General features: G+C 38.2%; 1 protein-coding gene across 13 annotated transcripts in view; it reads left to right on the forward strand.

Annotated features, from left to right (window-relative positions):
* Positions 1 to 17,943, forward strand: part of STAM2 (signal transducing adaptor molecule 2) — a 46,801-nt gene that overhangs the window by 4,050 nt on the left and 24,808 nt on the right. For 8 of the 13 annotated variants that reach the window (XM_081578053.1, XM_081578054.1, XM_081578056.1 and 5 more), the window contains 4 exons: positions 14,904 to 14,988; positions 16,059 to 16,134; positions 16,247 to 16,345; positions 17,232 to 17,378. In XM_081578053.1, the coding sequence (XP_081434179.1) occupies positions 14,904 to 14,988; positions 16,059 to 16,134; positions 16,247 to 16,345; positions 17,232 to 17,378 (407 nt within the window). The remainder of the gene's footprint in view (positions 1 to 14,903; positions 14,989 to 16,058; positions 16,135 to 16,246; positions 16,346 to 17,231; positions 17,379 to 17,943) is intronic. The other 5 variants (XM_081578060.1, XM_081578061.1, XM_081578062.1 and 2 more) reach the window with 1 other exon arrangement.

A 17,943-nucleotide genomic window follows, 5' to 3' on the forward strand; every position in this document is an offset into this window, starting at 1 on the left:
TTGTCACACTTTATTCTTGTTTTCTTAGGAAAACATTCAAGATACAATGGGAATTATTACCTATATTTAGTAACTACTTGACACTATTCTTTTTCCCCTTCTTACAGTAAACACTCTCTAAAAAGATTAAAAAAAAACTCATAATGTATACTAAACATGTAAATATATGTATTGTTTTACATGTTTTCAAACTTCATAAAAATAATACTCTTTGTAGTCATTTGCAACTTGTCATTTAGCGCTTTTAGGGAGAGTTATTCATATTGATGTTTGTAGCGCTAGTTCATTAATTTTAAAAGCTATGTGATACTCCACGTTTTTTAACTCATTATCCTATTAATGAACATGAAGTTTTTTGCAGTTTTTTTGCTGTTGCAGACAACACTGCAGTGAGAATTCTTATCCATGTTTTCTTGTTGATAAGAGTGAGAGATTCTACAGGGATTGTATCTTGAAGTGAAATCCTTTATTAAAAATGTATATAGTGCAAAGTTGCAAAATCTTAAATAATACTGAATTGTTCTTGCATGTGTTTTGTGGAACATTTTACTCCCACCAGCAGTGGAAGTCAAGCCCCTGTTCCATATTCTCGATAATACTGGGTATTGTCACATTTTAAAATTTATGCCAATTTGATGGGTGTGAAATAGGGCATTGTTTTCAATTCATTTCAGTTTCATTGCAGTTGAACATCTTTTCATGTTTTTTGGTCAGTCGGTTTTGTTTGTAAAAATTGGGCTTCCCCGATGGCTCAGCAGTAAAGAATCCCCCCCCCCCAATGCAGAAGCCACAGAAGATAGGGGTTTGATCCCTGGAGGAGGGCATGGCAACCTACTCCAGTATTCTTGTCTGGAGAATTCCATGGACAGAGAAGCCTGGCAGGCTACCGTCCATAGGGTCTCAAAGAATTGGACACGACTGAAGTGACTTAGCTCACATACACATCTGCTCGTTACTTTCACATACTTATTCTGTTGGATTATATTCTTACTGAGTTTTAGGATTCCACATGCATCCTCGACTAATCTTTCATTGTTTATGTGAACTGCAAATATATGTCCCAATCTGTTGCTTCTTTTTGTTTCTGATACCTTTTACTGTTTAAAAAAAAAAAAAAAGAAGTTTTTATTTAGTAATACTGTCATTCTCCCTTGCTTTTATTTTTCTTGTTCTAGAAAAGCTTTCTCTCTTCTCTGAGTCTGTAAGAATGTTGTCCAGTTTTCTTCTGAAAATTTTATTGGAGTTTTGATTTTTGTAGTTATGTCTTTAATCTCTCTGGACTTGGTCTTTATGTAAGCTCTGAGGGATCTGATGGGATAGTCAGTTCACAGTAGACAGTAATCAATTGTTTAATCACCATTGTTGAACTGTCTATCCTTCCCCTATTAGTTTGGTGCACTTTCTCCTACATAGTAAATCTCGTTTCCTGTATGAGGCCTGTGTCTGTGCTTTCTGTTCACTGTTCTCTTTATCCTGTACCAATACCACATTCTATTCCTATGTCAGTGGCTTTTATAGGTGTGGTGGGGTCAGGCCTGTGTCTTGTTTTTCTACATTTTGCTAGTCATACCTGTTTGGGGGCTTTTTTTCTTCCATATGGGTTTATTATTAGATTAGTAAAATCATAAAAGGAAATTTATGTTCTTTTAGGATTTGAGAAGACATTGTAATTTATACTTGATTTATATGAACTGATGATATTGATAGCTAATAATACACTTTTTTATTTCCTGATACTAATACTTAGTTCTAAGCTTACTTAGATTTATCGTTGACCCTTGAACGACTCAGGGGGTTAGGGTTGTTGACCCCTCTGCACAGTTAAAACTCCATGTATTAACTTTTGACTTCCCTCAAAACTTTACTAATAACCTACTGTTGATAGGAAGCCTTACCGATAACACAGTCTATTAATATGTTTTGGATGTTATACATATATCTACATATATCTTACACATTCATGACACACCTCTTTCTTAATCTTTAAAATATTTCTAGGCTGCCTGATTTGTCTGCAAGCTTTTTCACATTGTTATAAACCTCTAAAAATTTTTTATAGTTATTAGAAAAAAATTAGCATATTACATGGATCTGTGCAGTTCAAGCCCATGTTATTCAAGAGTCAATTTTAAAGTGAAGTAAGAGTGCAAGAGGAGGATTTTTCTACAGATAAATATACAACATACTACAACTTAACATGGAGGGTTGAGAGGAAAGAATTTTTTTTTTTTTTTTAACATTATTGCCTTATTTGTCTGTAACTTTACTTGCTAGTGACTGTATTTAGTATAGGGATTGAACCGAAGAAGGTCAATGTGACAGATATCAGACTTTGCCCCTGAAAACTATTGACATTTTGAAGCTGCCACCTACTTAGTTTTAGCTCATATTACTTCATTTTCATGTCAAAATTTTGCCGGTACATAGTGGTGTAGTTTTGAGAATTTTAGCCATTCTAATGGCATCTCCTTGTGGCTTTAATATATATTTATGTGCTAGATCGTTAATGTAGTCACTAAATTAATATCCTCTTTTTTGAAATACCTATTTAAGTTTTTCATCCATTTTTCTTTTCACTTAATTTTCACAACTCTTCTTTTAAGCATGGCAGCCATTTTTATTTCCATTTTACAGATGAGAACATGGTTTCAGATTTCAGTCACAGCTGAGGGGAACTAACTAACAGCCTTAAGCTAGTGAGTAAGTTTCAGAGCTGGGAATAGAGAAGGGGAGTCTTCAGTGTTTAATGGGTGATGTGTGTGCTCCACATGTGCCTAGTGATTTCCTTAGTCTGCAGAGGACAAGTAATCATCATTGGCCCAACCTAACTGCTTTTGATTCTCCATTGGTGGTGTTTTGGCAAGTTAGTGGCTACTTTTGGAGATTCATTTTTCCTTTTCCCCATCTATTAGTAAGTCTTCCACATGAAGCTTTCAGGTAAGTCTGTTAAAATGGAAATTATACTTGCTACATTTGTACCTCTGCCCTGTTTACTAATGTCAGAGTGTTTGTAGAAATGAGCATAACTGTTCTGTGGAGTTGGGAGGGAGGTGTGACAAAATGTGGTCCACTGGAGAAGGGAATGGCAAACCACTTCAGTATTCTTGCCTTTAGAACCCCATGAATGGTATGAAGAGGCAAAAAGATGGGACACTGAAACGTGAACTCCCCAGGTGGGTAGGTGCCCAGTGTGCTACTGGAGATCAGTGGAGAAATTACTCCAGAAAGAATGATGGGACAGAGCCAAAGCAAAAACAATACCCAGTTGTGGATGTGACTGGTGATAGAAGCAAGGTCCGATGCTGTGAAGAGCAATATTGCATGGGAACCTGGAATGTTAGGTCCATGAATCAATGCAAACTGGAAATGGTCAAACAGGAGATGGCAAGAGTGAGCATCGACATTCTAGGAATCAGTGAACTAAAATGGACTGGAATGGGTGAATTTAACTCAGATGACCATTATCTCTACTACTATGGGCAGGAATCCCTTAGAAGAAATGGAGTAGCCATCATAGTCAACAAAAGAGTCTGAAATGCAGTACTTGGATGCAATCTCAAAAATGACAGAATGATTTCAATATCATGGTAATCCAAGTCTATGCTCCCACCAGTAATGCTGAAGAAGCTGAAGTTGAACAGTTCTATGAAGACCTATAAGACCTTTTAGAGCTAACACCCAAAAAGATGTCCTTTTCATTATAGGGGACTGGAATACAAAAGTAGGAAGTCAAGAAACACCTGGAGTAACAGGCAAATTTGGCCTTGGAGTACAGAATGAAGCAGGGCAAAGGCTAATAGAGTTTTGCCAAGAGAACGCACTGGTCATAGCAAACACCCTCTTCCAACAACACAAGAGAAGACTCTACATATGGACATCACCAGATGGCCAACACCGAAATCAGATTGATTATATTCTTTGCAGCCAAAGATGGAGAAGCTCTATACAGTCAGCAAAAACAAGACCCGGAGTTGACTGTGGCTCAGATCATGAACTGCTTATTGCCAAATTCAGACTTAAATTGAAGAAAGTAGGGAATACCACTAGACCATTCAAGTATGACATAAATCAAATCCCTTATGATTATACAGTGGAAGTAACAAATAGATTTAAGGGACTAGATCTGATAGACAGAATGCCTGATGAACTATAGACGGAGGTTCGTGACATTGCACAGGAGACAGAGATCGAGATCATATCCAAGAAAAAGAAATGCAAAAAAGCAAAATGGCTGTCTGAGGAGGCCTTACAAATAGCTGGGAAAAGAAGAGAAGCAAACAGCAAAGGAGAGAAGGAAAGATATACCCATTTGAATGCAGAGTTCCAAAGAATAGCAAGGAGAGATAAGAAAGCCTTCCTCAGTGATCATTACAAAGAAATAGAGGAAAAAATAGAATGGGCAAGACTAGAGATCTCTTCTGGAGAAGGAAATGGCAACCCACTCCAGTATTCTTGCCTGGAGAATCCCATGGATGGAGGAGCCTGATAGGCTACATTCCATGGGGTCACTAAGAGTCAGACACAACTGAGCGACTTCACTTTCACTTTTCACTTTCATGCATTGGAGAAGGAAATGGCAACCCACTCCAGTATTCTTGTCTGGAGAATCCCAGGGACAGAGGAGCCTGGTGGGCTGCCGTCTATGGGGTCGCACAGAGTCGGACATGACTGAAGTGACTTAGCAGCAGCAGCAGCAGAGATCTCTTCAAGATAATTAGAGATACCAAGGGAACATTTCATGCAAAGATGGGCACAATAAAGGACAGAAATGGTATGGACCTAACAGAAGCAGAAGATATTAAGAAGAGGTGGCAAGGTTACACAGAAGAACTGTACAAAAAAGATCTTCATGACCCAGATAGTCACTATGATATGTTCACTCACCTAGAGCCAGACATCCTGGAATGTGAAGTCAAGTGGGCCTTTGGAAGCATTACTATGAACAAAGCTAGTGGAGGTGATGGAATTCCAGTTGAGCTATTTCAGATCCTAAAAGATGATGCTGTGAAAGTGCTGCACTCATTAAACTCTGCGCTGGCCACAGGACTGAAAAAGGTCAGTTTTCAATCCAATCCCAAAGAAAGGCAGTGCCAAAGAATGCTCCAACTACTGCACAGTCGCACTCATCTCACACGCTAATAAAGTAATGCTCAAAATTCTCCAAGCCAGGCTTCAGCAATACATGAACCGTGAATTTCCAGATGTTCAAGCTCGTTTTAGAAAAGGCAGAGGAACCAGAGATCAAATTGCCAACATCTGCTGGATCATCAAAAAAGCAAGAGAGTTCCAGAAAAATATCTATTTTTGCTTTATTGACTATGCCAAAGCCTTTGACTGTGTGGAACACAAGAAAATGTGGAAAATTCTGAGGAGATGGGAATTCCAGACCACCTGACCTGCCTCTTGAGAAACCTGTATGCAGGTCAGGAACCAGCAGTTAGAACTGGACATGGAACAACAGACTGGTTCCAAATCAAGAAAGGAGTATGTCAAGGCTGTATATTGTCACCCTGCTTATTTAACTTATATGCAGACTACATCGTGAGAAACTCTGGGCTGGAGGAAGCACAAGCTGGAATCAAGATTGCTGGGAGAAATATCAATAACCTCAAATATGCAGATGACACCAACCTCATGGCAGAAAGTGAAGAAGAACTAAAAAGCCTCTTGATGAAAGTGAAAGAGGAGAGTGAAAAAGTTGGCTTAAAGTTCAACATTCAGAAAACTAAGACCATGGCATTCGGTCCCATCACTTCATGGGAAATAGATGGGGAAACAGTGGAAACAGTGGCTGACTTTATATTTTTGGCCTCCAGAATCACTGCAGATGGTGATTACAGCCATGAAATTAAAAGAGACTTACTCCTTAGAAGGAAAGTTATGACCAACCTAGACAGCGTATTAAAAAGCAGAGACATTACTTTGTCAACAAAGGTCCATCTAGTCAAAGCTAGGTTTTTTTCAGTAGCCATGTATGGATGTGAGAGTTGGACTATCAAGAAAGCTGAATGCCGAAGAATTGATGCTTTTGAACTGTGGTGTTGGAGAAGACTCTTGAGAGTCCCTTGGACTGCAAGGAGATCCACCCAGTCCATCCTAAAGGAGATCAGTCCTGTGTGTTCATTGGAAGGACTGATGTTGAAGCTGAAACTCCAATACTTTGGCCATCTGATGAGAAGAGCTGACCCATTTGAAAAGACCCTGATGCTGGGAAAGGTTGAGGGTGGGAGGAGAAGGGGACGACAGAGGATGAGATGTTTGGATGGCATCACTGACTTAGTGGACATGAATTTGGGTAAACACTGGGAGTTGGTGATGGACAGGGAGGCCTGGCGTGCTGTGGTCCATGGGGTCACAAAGAGTTGGACACGACTGAGCGACTGAACTGAACTGAACTGATGGTTCTCAGCAAACCTGATAACAGAGGGTATCTTGGGAGTGTCACATAAGAAAGTGAACTTCTAGGGAGGTAAAGCCTGCCCTAGGCCTTTTACCTTTTTAATAAATTACAATATTAGAAGGCAGTAAATGATTTTTTAATTTTTTTCTTCTTTCTTCCTGTCTGCCCAACTTTCTAAATTTTCCTAGTCTCCCCACAAGTTTTGGCACTGACACGTGAAATGAGTAAAGAGTAGCAGTCACTCTTCTGTATTCCACCAGAGCAAGAATCTCAAATGTTTATATTGTTTTACTAGATGATGTAGTAAATGGAGTTAAGCATGACACTCTGTCTGATCCTTTGCTTATAAACCAGAGTTGATATGGCATTTTTCCTACTCAGTATGTTTCAAATGTTCCTACATAGAGAAACTGACAACTGACTTGTTAAAAGAGTTAATTTAGCAATTTTGAACAAAAATTGCTCCCAAGAGGCAGTTTAATAGAAAATATACCCTGCGCCACATTGCCTTGATTGGAATCTGCTTTTACTGTTTACTAGCTGTATGATCTTTGCTAATTACTTTTCTGTATCTCAGTTTCCTTATGTATTAAATGGGAAATCTTCTTTGGGTTCAGTGTAAATAGTTGAGCATATGTAAAATACTTTGAAACTATCACTTGTGGTTGTTTTTTAATTAAATTATTACCCATCGTTCATTACTCAGCGCTGTAAGTAGGTTTTTATTTTAGGAGATAAGTAGTGTGTTAAAGTAGAATTTATATTACAGCTTTCCCCAGAGTAAACTGCATCAACAAAAATTTTCTCCAAACAAATCAAACATTAAATGAGGAGAATTAAAAGAGAAAATGTATGCTAAACCTAAGCACTAAGTTTATGGTGGTTGTCATTGGAGTCAGAGAAGCAGGTGAAATATTTATCATCTTATCAGTGTGAAGTATTTGGCATTTAAATATTTTAATCTAAATTTAACTAAACTAGAATTGTGTAGTCTACTAATTTAATAGCAAGTGTATTTTAATAGCATAAATATGTAGGATTTGCAAGCTAGAAAAAAATTGGCTCTCCCATATTTTCAAATAGTTATTTAGTGTGTAATGAATTGGTGTAAAGAAAGAACATTTTTACATCTTTAGTAAAAGCCTCAGCTATGGTTTCCTGTTAGATACCAAACTGAATTCTGCTTATTCGTTTGCTTTCATTTTCTAGTTATTTCTGCTTTGGGGAAAAAACCTTTTTTTTCAGTTTTCCGCTTTTCTTCTGCTATAATTTTAAGGTATAAAAGTAATTGTTTTTTAAAATCAATACATAAAAAGCAATTTTTCCATTAAGACCTAAGCATTGCTTTAGTCATGTCCCAGGATACATGCAGTATCCCAATTATAATAAAGTTTTATATTACCTTCATTATAGTCTTCATTATCTGAATATTGTGATTGTTAATGTCCATGTGATTGGGTGTAATGTTGGTCTAATACAAATATATTGCCTTCAGAGATTACACTGAGTAAATTGTCCTAGATTATTCTAGGTGTGGGTAGTTTTGTGCACATTTGAAGGAATATTGAAACTGTGCTTTAATGTACAAGTAGTCTTCATTTGACATGATTCCAGTATGCATGAATTTAGTTCCCATGTGTTGGTTAACTAGTTTTCTTTGTGAGGTAGGTCTGTTTTGATATTACTAAATTCTAGGATGCCTTTACTCCTAAGGTGTGATAGCCTTTTGGGGGTTTCAACTGGTCCTCTCTATTCTAGTTGGGTGGAGTACTAGTCTGTTTGGGCTGCCATAGCCAAATAACATAGACCACGTAGCTAAGCAACAGAAATCTGTCTTCTCACATTTCTGGTGACTGGAAGTCCAAAATCAAGGTCTCAGCAGGGTTGGTGTCTAAGGAGGGCTCACCCCTGGGGTTGCAGATGGCTGTCTTCTCACTGTGTCCTCACCTGACCTCATTTTTGTCCATGTGAGAAAAGACAGGGAGCTCTTTGGTGTCTCTTCTTTTGAGGACACTAATCCTCTTGGGTCAGGGCTTCAACCTTACGACCTTATTTCACCCTAATTACTTCTTTAGAGTCTGGTCTCCAGCTCCAGCAGTGCTGGGGGGTAGGGCTTCGAGGTGTGAATTTTGTGGGGACACAGACACTCAGTCCATAACAGGTAGGAACTTGTAAAGACTCCTTGGCGTTGCGCAGCCTTCCAGCCTCATAGCAGGTGATCTGTGCTAGACCTCATAGAACCTCACCCAGAGTGTGTGGGAGTGTGGGTGTGTACAGCATAGCCCTTGACCAACAAGGACCCACAAGTAAATCCCTATGCTTGGAAATCTGGCCTCTGTCTCCTAGGTGCCTTATTTGAGTTGGTTCTACTTGTGTTTTGGGCTTCCCTGATAGCTCATTTGGTAAAGAATCCACCTGCAGTGCAGGAGACCTCGGTTTGATTCCTGGGTCAGGAAGATCCGCTGGAGAAGGGATAGGCTACCCACTCCAGTATTCTTGGGCTTCCCTTGTGGCTCAGCTGGAAAAGAAGCCACATGCAGTGCGGGAGACCTGGGTTTAATCCCTGGGTTGGGAAGATCCCCTGGAGAAGGGAAAGGCTACTCACTCCAGTATTCTGGCCTAGAGAATTCCATGTATTAGTCCATGGGATTGATAAGAGTCAGACATGACTGAGCGACTTTCACTACTTGTGTTGGGACAAGAAAGTATTCCCAGGTAGAACACTAGGGCCATGGTGAGGCTTACTTCATATTTCCCTTCTCTCAGAAACCTCAGATGTGCAGTGCTGGTTGTTCACTTCGTGACCACAGTTGCCTCATATATTTTGGCCTGTTTTATTCTTGTTTTCAGCCCCATGGTGGCTCAGATGGTAAAAAATCTACCTGCAATGCAAGAGACCAGTTCCATCCCTGGGTCGGGAAGATCCGCTAGAGAAGGGAATGGTAACCCACTCCAGTATTCTTGCCTGAAGAATCCCATGGACAGAGGAGCCTAATGGACCACAGTCAACCGGGTTGCAAAGAGTCGGACACAGAGTGACTAACAACATACTTGTTTTCAATAGAGTAGCAAGTCTGGTACCAGATATTCTGCCATGGTTGAAAGCAGACCAGTCGTGAGTTTTTATTTTCAAACCTAGTAGGAAGAGCTTTAAAGATCTCTTTGAGGCATTCTTGTTTTACATAATTTTTTTTATTACTGATGGAACCTATTTTCTTAAAAGTTTTATGGGTAGACTTGAATCCTTTTTAATGCTGTGTGTTGAACATAATGCGCTGTGTAGAGGGTGAGTCTTTTGTTCCTTATAGGTATTGATGAATTGATTCTTTATGATATTCTTAGGATCTTTCTGAAGTATTTCACTGTGTATTTGAAGCTCTCTATATACAGTCATAACCTGGTAATGAAATGTTATGACTTACACCCACCAAACCCTGGAAATTCAGCATTTAGGCCCCAGGAGGGCTCTTTTAACTCTCCCCTGCTCTATGTATTTGACATAGGGTAATGTGAGATAGGGCCCCAACACTGGGCATGGTGACATGCTATAAAAGGATGGTTCCTTAATTATAATATTTAAGATTTTTCCAGGAGTTTAAAATACTTTTAAGCGCATAATTTAACTGTTATTTCCTTCACTTGAAAAATGAAATCCTTTTTGGCAGGCCATTATAAAGTCTTTAGATTTTATACTTTTTAAAAAGAGTAATTGTGAGTCCTATATTTGTAGAAAGTAAACTATGCTGGATAGAGTATTTAAATTAGGATTTTTCCATTTTCTATAAAAGATCAAGTAAAAAAAAAAATTCTGTTGCGATATTTTTGAAATTGTTGGAAGGGTTTTGAGGGGGTATCGAGGAGGCTTCACATTTAGTTATGTATCACATAGCCAGAAGTGAAAAAACAGTCTTTAAAAATTGAATTCTAGCAGGAGTAGGTAAGGTTATTGGATGATCTAAAAATCAGTTGTGGAGGAGCCGGGGCATGAGTGGGTGTGAGTGTATTTGTACTGATGCACATGTATACTGACAAAATTTGGTAATTGATGATGCTGGCTTCTCAGATCAAAGAGGAAAGGATAGATTCTTAGATCCCCACCTTACCCCATGTGCCAGATGAAATTCCAGAAAGACTAAGGATTTACCTGTAAAAGATAAATAATATATATATTTATATATAAAGAAAAATATATTGGGGGAATATTTTTCTCAGGTAGTTGTAACACTGCCAAATGACATTAAAAAAAAGAATGATCTATCTGTACAGCAAAAACAAAACCCCGTCCGTCATAGGCAGAGAGAAAAGTTGAGCATGAAGCTGGCAAGTCATATGTAATACATGTGATTTGCTCTTCAGACTCAAGATAAATATATATCACTGTACTAGAAGCCCTTTGCCTCCTTTTGGAGGCATTCTTTTCCCCATTCACCCTGGCTGTCTTTTTAGATGGACTCCCGGAGGTATTGGTATTGTTATTCCTCTTTAGTAAACAAGCGGAGACCGGAACCTCCCTTTTAAGTGCCCTGGTGCTGTTACCTTTTGTTGCCACATGGTGTTGCTATTGAAGCTTGATTCTGTGGCGCCCCTTGGCTATTGCTCAGCTGTGAGGCTCTTTATGGTCCAGAAGCTTGCACAGATTTCACTGGGGCCACTTGGGGCTTCTTAAAGGCTATTAGAGTTCATTTACCCAGAAGCTCTGGTATTGTTTCCCCCTTTAGAGTCATTGTACCTGGGTTATAGGGTATGAAGGAGCAACCAGCACTATTCATTCATTCATTCACTCGACAAATAATTACTTAGCACCTTCTGTGTGCACTGGGTACTGTTTTATTTATTTTAAGTAATAGTGAACAAAACAAAAACTTCCTGCCATATTGGAGTCTACATTCCTTCTGAGGATTGGGTGGAGGGAGAATAGTGGTGGCAGAGAGAGACGATAGGGTTAAGTGTTAATGCTGTGACACATCTACAGAAAGTTCTATGCATGCAGTTCTGATCTCTTTTAATTATTTTGTTATTTATTCTATGTGGGACATCAATATGAATGATTCCAGTAAGTGGAATAAAGAAGAGAGGCTGAGTACTTGATGAATTTAAAATTGCAATTCACTGATGACTTCTCGCTAGCTTATATAGGCACTTTGTGGCCACACTGTATATAGTGGTGCATCATGCAGCTATTAAAAATGTTGTTGGTAGTGGTTGTTCAGTTGCCAAGTTGCATCTGACTCTTTGCGACCCGCTGGACTGCAGCACATCAAGCTTCTCTGTCCCTCACCATCTCCTGGAGTTTGCCCAAGTTCATGTCCTTTGAATTGGTGACGCCATCCAACCATCTCATCCTCTGTCGCCCTCTTCTCCTTCTGCCTTCAATCTTTCCCAGCATCAGGGGCTTTTCAAATGAGTTGGCTCTTCGCATCTGGTAGCCAGAGTGTTGGAGTTTCAGCATCAGTCCTTCCAATGAATATTCAGGGTTGATTTCCTTTAGGATGACTGGTTTGATCTCCTTACTGTTCAAGGGACTTTGAAGAGTCTTTTCCAGCACTATAGTTCAAAAGCATCAATTCTTCAGTGCTCAACTTTCTTTATGGTCCAACTTTCACATCCATACATGACTACTGGGAAGACCATAGCCTTTACTATACAGTATAGACATGTATTTATGAACATGAAGAGATGATTATGTTAAGTGGAAAGGCACCTTAGGAAGTAATATATTTAGGATGATCACATTGTTGAAAAGTACTTTTTCTCTACCCCTGAGGTCTCCTTCCTGAGCAGGGAGTTCTGTTAGTGTCACCCAAGTCCACCCCCACTTTGTTATTTACTCCATCCCTGGTATAATGACTTGAGTGCCTGTGCATGCTGAGTCACTTCAGTCATGCGACCTTATAGATTACAGCTTACCAGACTCCTCTGTCCATGGGATTCTCCAGGCAAGAATACTGGAGTGGGTTGCCATACCCTCCTCAGATCTTCCCGACCTAGGGATCAAACCCACATCTTGTATGTCTCCAGTATAATGACTTACCTGATTGTAAATTTGAGAGTAACTGACCCTCCTGGTGCCCGTTGTCAGTGTAAGAGCTATCTGGTCTTTTTACAGCCGTGATTTGATTCCATCTTGGAATAATGGAATGATTGTGCAGGGGCTCAACCCTGCAGGGAGAGGTCTGCTCTGTCTTGTGCTAACACGTCCATCTCTGGGGCTCACTGCTGGCAAGCGCATTTGTCCAGTACACCTAAAGCTTCTATTAGGAATGACAGTGATATTTTATTTTTTGTTTTATTTCTTGTTCATAACTTTGGCGGGGAAGTGGTTATCAGTTTTTTGGTGCTCTCTTTTATTTAGTTTTATACATATTTTTTTCCCACATATATGCTAGAAAAAGGTCTGGGTAAATATAGCATCATAGTTTTCCAAGAGGTTCGTAGAACTAGGAGATTTTTCCCTTGTTTTTTTTTTTTTTTCCTGTCTGTACTTTTGAATTCACTGGGATTATTAGATATGTTTGAGAAATAGTTAAACATTTTCAGCCTCTGAAAAATACAGCCTGGTCTGACTTTACCTGTAGAAGAACTAGTCATCTTTCTACCAGGGAAGAAGCTAGACTTGAGTGATAAGTTCCTACCTGCAGAGCTTGGTGCTTGAGTCTAGAGCTTATGATGGGCAAAAATATATTACTAAAATCTCTGACTTAATATTTCACCACATATGTTAGAATAATTGCCTTTTATTACAAGTTCTCAGTTTTTGTATCCCTTAACTACCCTTTTGGATATAGATGAATTTACTTCTTTTGTCTTTTAACCTTCCTACTACCTTTGTAGGTAGTTAATCTACTATCTTCACTGTATATTTGCCTTTGCCAGTGAGATTTTTCGTTTCATAATGTTTGTATTTCTAGTTTTGATGTTTGCTGCTTAGAGACATCTCTTTAACATTTCTCGTAAAGACAGTTTCAGTTCAGTTCAGTCACTCAGTCGTGTCCGACTCTTTGAGACCCCATGGACTGCAGCATACCAGGCCTCCCTGTCCATCACTAACTCCCAGAGTCTACCCAAACTCATGTCCATTGAGTCAGTGATGCCATCCAACCATCTCATCCTCTGTCGTCCCCTTCTCCACCTGCCCTCAATCTTTCCCAGCATTAGGGTCTTTTCAAATGAGTCAGCTCTTTGCATCAGGTGGCCAAAGTATTGGAGTTTCAGCTTCAACATCAGTCCTTTCAATGAACACCCAGGACTGATCTCCTTTAGGATGGACTGGGTGGATCTCCTTGCAGTCCAAGGGACTCTCAAGAATCTTCTCCAACACCACAGTTCAAAACCATCAATTCTTTGGCGCTCAGCTTTCTTTATAGTCCGACTCTCACATCCATACATGGCTACTGGAAAAACCGTAGCCTTGACTAGACGGACCTTTGTTGACAAAGTAATGTCTCTGCTTTTTAATATACTGTTTAGGTTGGTCATAACTTTCCTTCCAAGGAGTAAGTGTCTTTTAATTTTATGGCTGTAATCACCATCTGCAGTGATTTTGGAGCCCCCAAAATAAAGTTGGCCACCGTTTCCATTGTTTCCCCATCTATTTGCCATGAAGTGATGGGACTGGATGCCATGATGTTAGTTTTCTGAATGTTGAGCTTTAAGCCAACTTTTTCACTCTCCTATGTCACTTTCATCAAGAGGCTCTTTAGTTCTTCTTTGCTTTCTGCCATGAGGGTGGTGTCATCTGCATATCGGACGTTATTGATACTTCTCCCAGCAATCTTGATTCCAGCTTGTGCTTCATCCAGCCAGTTTCTCATGATGTACTCTGCATATAAGTTAAATAAGCAGGGTGACAATATACAGCCTTGACGTACTCCTTTCTCGATTTGGAACCAGTCTGTTGTTTCATGTCCAGTTCTAACTGTTGCTTCCTGACCTGCATACAGATTTCTCAAGAGCAGGTCAGGTGGTCTGGAATACCCATCTCTTTCAGAATTTTCCACAGTTTCTTGTGATCCACATAGTCAAAGGCTTCGGCATAGTCCATAAAGCAGAAATAGATGTTTTTCTGGAACTCTCTTGCTTTTTTGATGATCCAGCAGATGTTGGCAATTTGATCTCTGGTTCCTCTGCCTTTTCTAAAACCAGCTTAAACATCTCGAAGTTCACGGTTCACATATTAATGATGCTAAACTCTTTTAGCTTTTGCTTGTTTATGAAACTACCTCCTTCAAATCTGAGTGATATCTTTCTTGGGTAGAGTGTTTGTTTTTGTTTTTTTCAGGTGAGTGGAGTATTCTTGTTTGTAAGTTTTTCTCCTTTCATCACTTTGAAAATATTATGCCATATTCTTCTGGTCTGCAGAGTTTCTGCCAAAAAATCAGCTAATGGTCTTATAGGAGTTCCCTTATGTGTAACTGGTTTCTTTTCTCTTGATACTTTTATGTCTTTCCTGGTATTTATTATTATGTAAGACATCCTAATTTTTTTGTATGTTTATCTCTTATAGAAAAGGCTACAAATGAGTACAACACTACAGAAGATTGGAGTCTTATTATGGACATATGTGACAAAGTTGGAAGCACTCCTAATGGGTAAGATGGCCAGTCATGCCCAGTGAATGTCTAGGAGCTTAATAATCTGTATCTCTTTTCCTGATATAATTCTGGATGGAAATGGCATTTTTACTGTTTCCTTTTGGGAGTAAAAGTAAAGACATATTGCTGGCTGAATTTATGTGGTTAATCTTATTCTGAAAGAAAAATGGAAAAGAATTAACTGAAAACTTGAAATATTAAAATGTATAATTAAAGCCTTGATGCAGGGAATTCCCTGGTGGTCCAGTGCTTAGGACACTGTGCTTTCACTGCTGGGGGTCCACGTTCAATCCCTGGTTGGGGAACTAAAATCCCACAAGCCTCACAGTGCAGCCTATAGAGATAAAGATATAGATATAGATATACATATAATGCCTTGATTCAATAGGGACAGATGTTAACAATGAATAGACTTAATTATTTAGGGAGTTCCTCTGTGACTTAGATATGTTATTAATGAAGTAGATAAATATAACAATATGTAATATATTGAAAAAATATTTCAGTAATGAATCGATAAATGCAATAAATCATGATGAAAAAGTGAATATAAATAACAGTGCTTTGAGGATGGAACGGGGCCATTAAACTGAACTGATTATACGTTAGCGGTTTAGAAGACTGATGAAAGTATTTGTTTTAATGTTACAGCTTTTTGAAGTTTATTCATGCATGGTTATACTTAAATCATTTGAGACTATGTATCTTGCTAGTTTTTTTCCCCACAAGATAAGAATTTGCTGTCTGAAAGCTAAGTCAGTCTTAAATGAAAAGATAATTTTTATGATATTGTTCTCTTGTGTTGACTGACCTTTTTGAAATGATTCGATTTTTGATTTTGGGATACATAACCTTTGCAACAAGCATTTTTTTCCCTCTACAAGTCTATGAGCAGAAGGTATAAGATCATTTTATAGATTTATTCCCTTAATGAAGTAAAGTTTGCAGGTGTACATATAAGGTATTATATGACCAAATAGCTTTTAAAGTTACTTGGTCGTTGAATACTTTATGTATTTAACGCTTGAATTGAAATTTTGAATACTTAATTTTCTTCATTTTTTTAGAGCAAAGGATTGCCTAAAAGCCATAATGAAAAGGGTAAATCATAAAGTTCCTCATGTTGCTCTGCAGGCATTAACTGTAAGTGAAAGTCATGTTATTATTTGGCCCAAATTTTAAATGTGTTTGTTTCAGTAAGTTAAGTAAGATTACATCTCAACATTTGTATATTGACTTTTATTTTAATTAATAGCTTCTTGGGGCTTGTGTGGCAAACTGTGGGAAGATATTTCATTTAGAAGTGTGTTCCCGTGATTTTGCAACAGAAGTACGTGCTGTGATAAAAAATAAGGTAAATTTTAAAAAGAGAAGAAATTTGAGTCGTTAAAAATACATATACTGTGTTATTTTAACTGTATATAGCATTAGTAGAGTTGTAAGTGAAATCATTTTAGATAAATTTGAAACGAAACAAACTTTCTGTTCTAAAATTTGTTGTTTGCATTTGTAGCACCAAAAACTGTTTTCCTCCCTAAAGCATATATGTTAGTGATAAATCTGATCTTTATTGAGGGTTAGCAGCCACTGCTTTAAGCATTTTATGTATGCTATCTTGTTTAATGCTCTTAACAACTCTTAGAAGTTAGATTCCCAGGTCATTCCTATTTTATAGATGGAGAAACTGAGACTTAAGAGTAACTTGTCTAAGATTATGCAGCTAATAAGTGGCATAGCTGAAGTTCAGATGTAAGTTTCTGTGACACCAGTGTCTAAACTAACCATCATTCTGTCCTGATTCCCATTAGAGATGGTGAGCAAAGGGGGCCTTTCTTTTAGAACAGGGTGGAGAGGGTCTTCGTGATGGGGTTGTTATTGATTTATTTGTAATAGAAACTGAAATACTATGTTCACGCTATTAGTGACAAAAATCTCAGAATTTTAGTTTAGTTGATATAAAAAGTTTAATATTGAGAATATTAGGAAAATATGAAATAATCTCTGAATATGACAGATTCATTGTCATTGTATAAGACATAAACATTAATGTTCAAAAAGGGTAATTTTCCAAGAAACAAGTATATATTAAAATAGGTATTTATCAAGTGCTCATCTAAACTAAGGATTGCTGGACTTTTATGGATATCCATAAAACTAGAGAATTTTGGTGGTAATTTTCTTTGTTAAATAATTCAAGTGCTTATTTTAACCAATTTTTTTCTTTGCCTTTTCTTTAAAAGGCTCATCCTAAAGTATGTGAAAAACTGAAATCTTTAATGGTGGAATGGTCAGAAGAATTTCAGAAGGACCCTCAGTTTAGTCTAATATCTGCAACTATTAAATCTATGAAAGAAGAAGGAGTTACTTTTCCTCCATCAGGTTCTCAGGTAAGAGATTCATTCAGACTCATGGATGACCCTATACTATACTATTTTGAAGGTATATACCTTATGTCAAAGCTGGCAAGGTCTATCTTAGTCATTACTCACCTCCACTCTACATGAGTTTGTCTAGTGTAGTGCCTGTAATTGTCGAGTCAGTTCTACACATGAGAACTTTGAGAAGTGAGTCATCCATAAATAATCTGTTTAATGCGACTCTGAATCTAGAGTCATGCAAAAGGCATAGATGTGTGAGAGAGCCCTTATGTTCAAGGTATTTATAGTCAATTGAAAGGGTAGCTTTATATATGTGAAAAATAACTGATTATAAGTGACAAAGATGGATGAGCGGTGCAAAAGTTAGATGCCAGGAAGAAGGGGTAACTGTAGACTGGGATGGTGAAGAAGATGAAGAGTAGAATTTTTAGGCTAGAATGTAATTCAGTATGTAAGAGGAGTAAAGAGGTTGTCGAGGGAGGAATGACATGAATCACTTCATAACTTGAGAAAGCTTGAGGCCTGTTTGTTGAAGAGTGAACATACCTGGTGTATGCTTTAGTTTACTTGTAAA

The sequence above is a fragment of the Giraffa tippelskirchi genome, chromosome 3, assembly GCF_054371585.1.
Source record: "Giraffa tippelskirchi isolate mGirTip1 chromosome 3, T2T-mGirTip1v1.2.pri, whole genome shotgun sequence".
NCBI lineage: Eukaryota > Metazoa > Chordata > Mammalia > Artiodactyla > Giraffidae > Giraffa > Giraffa tippelskirchi.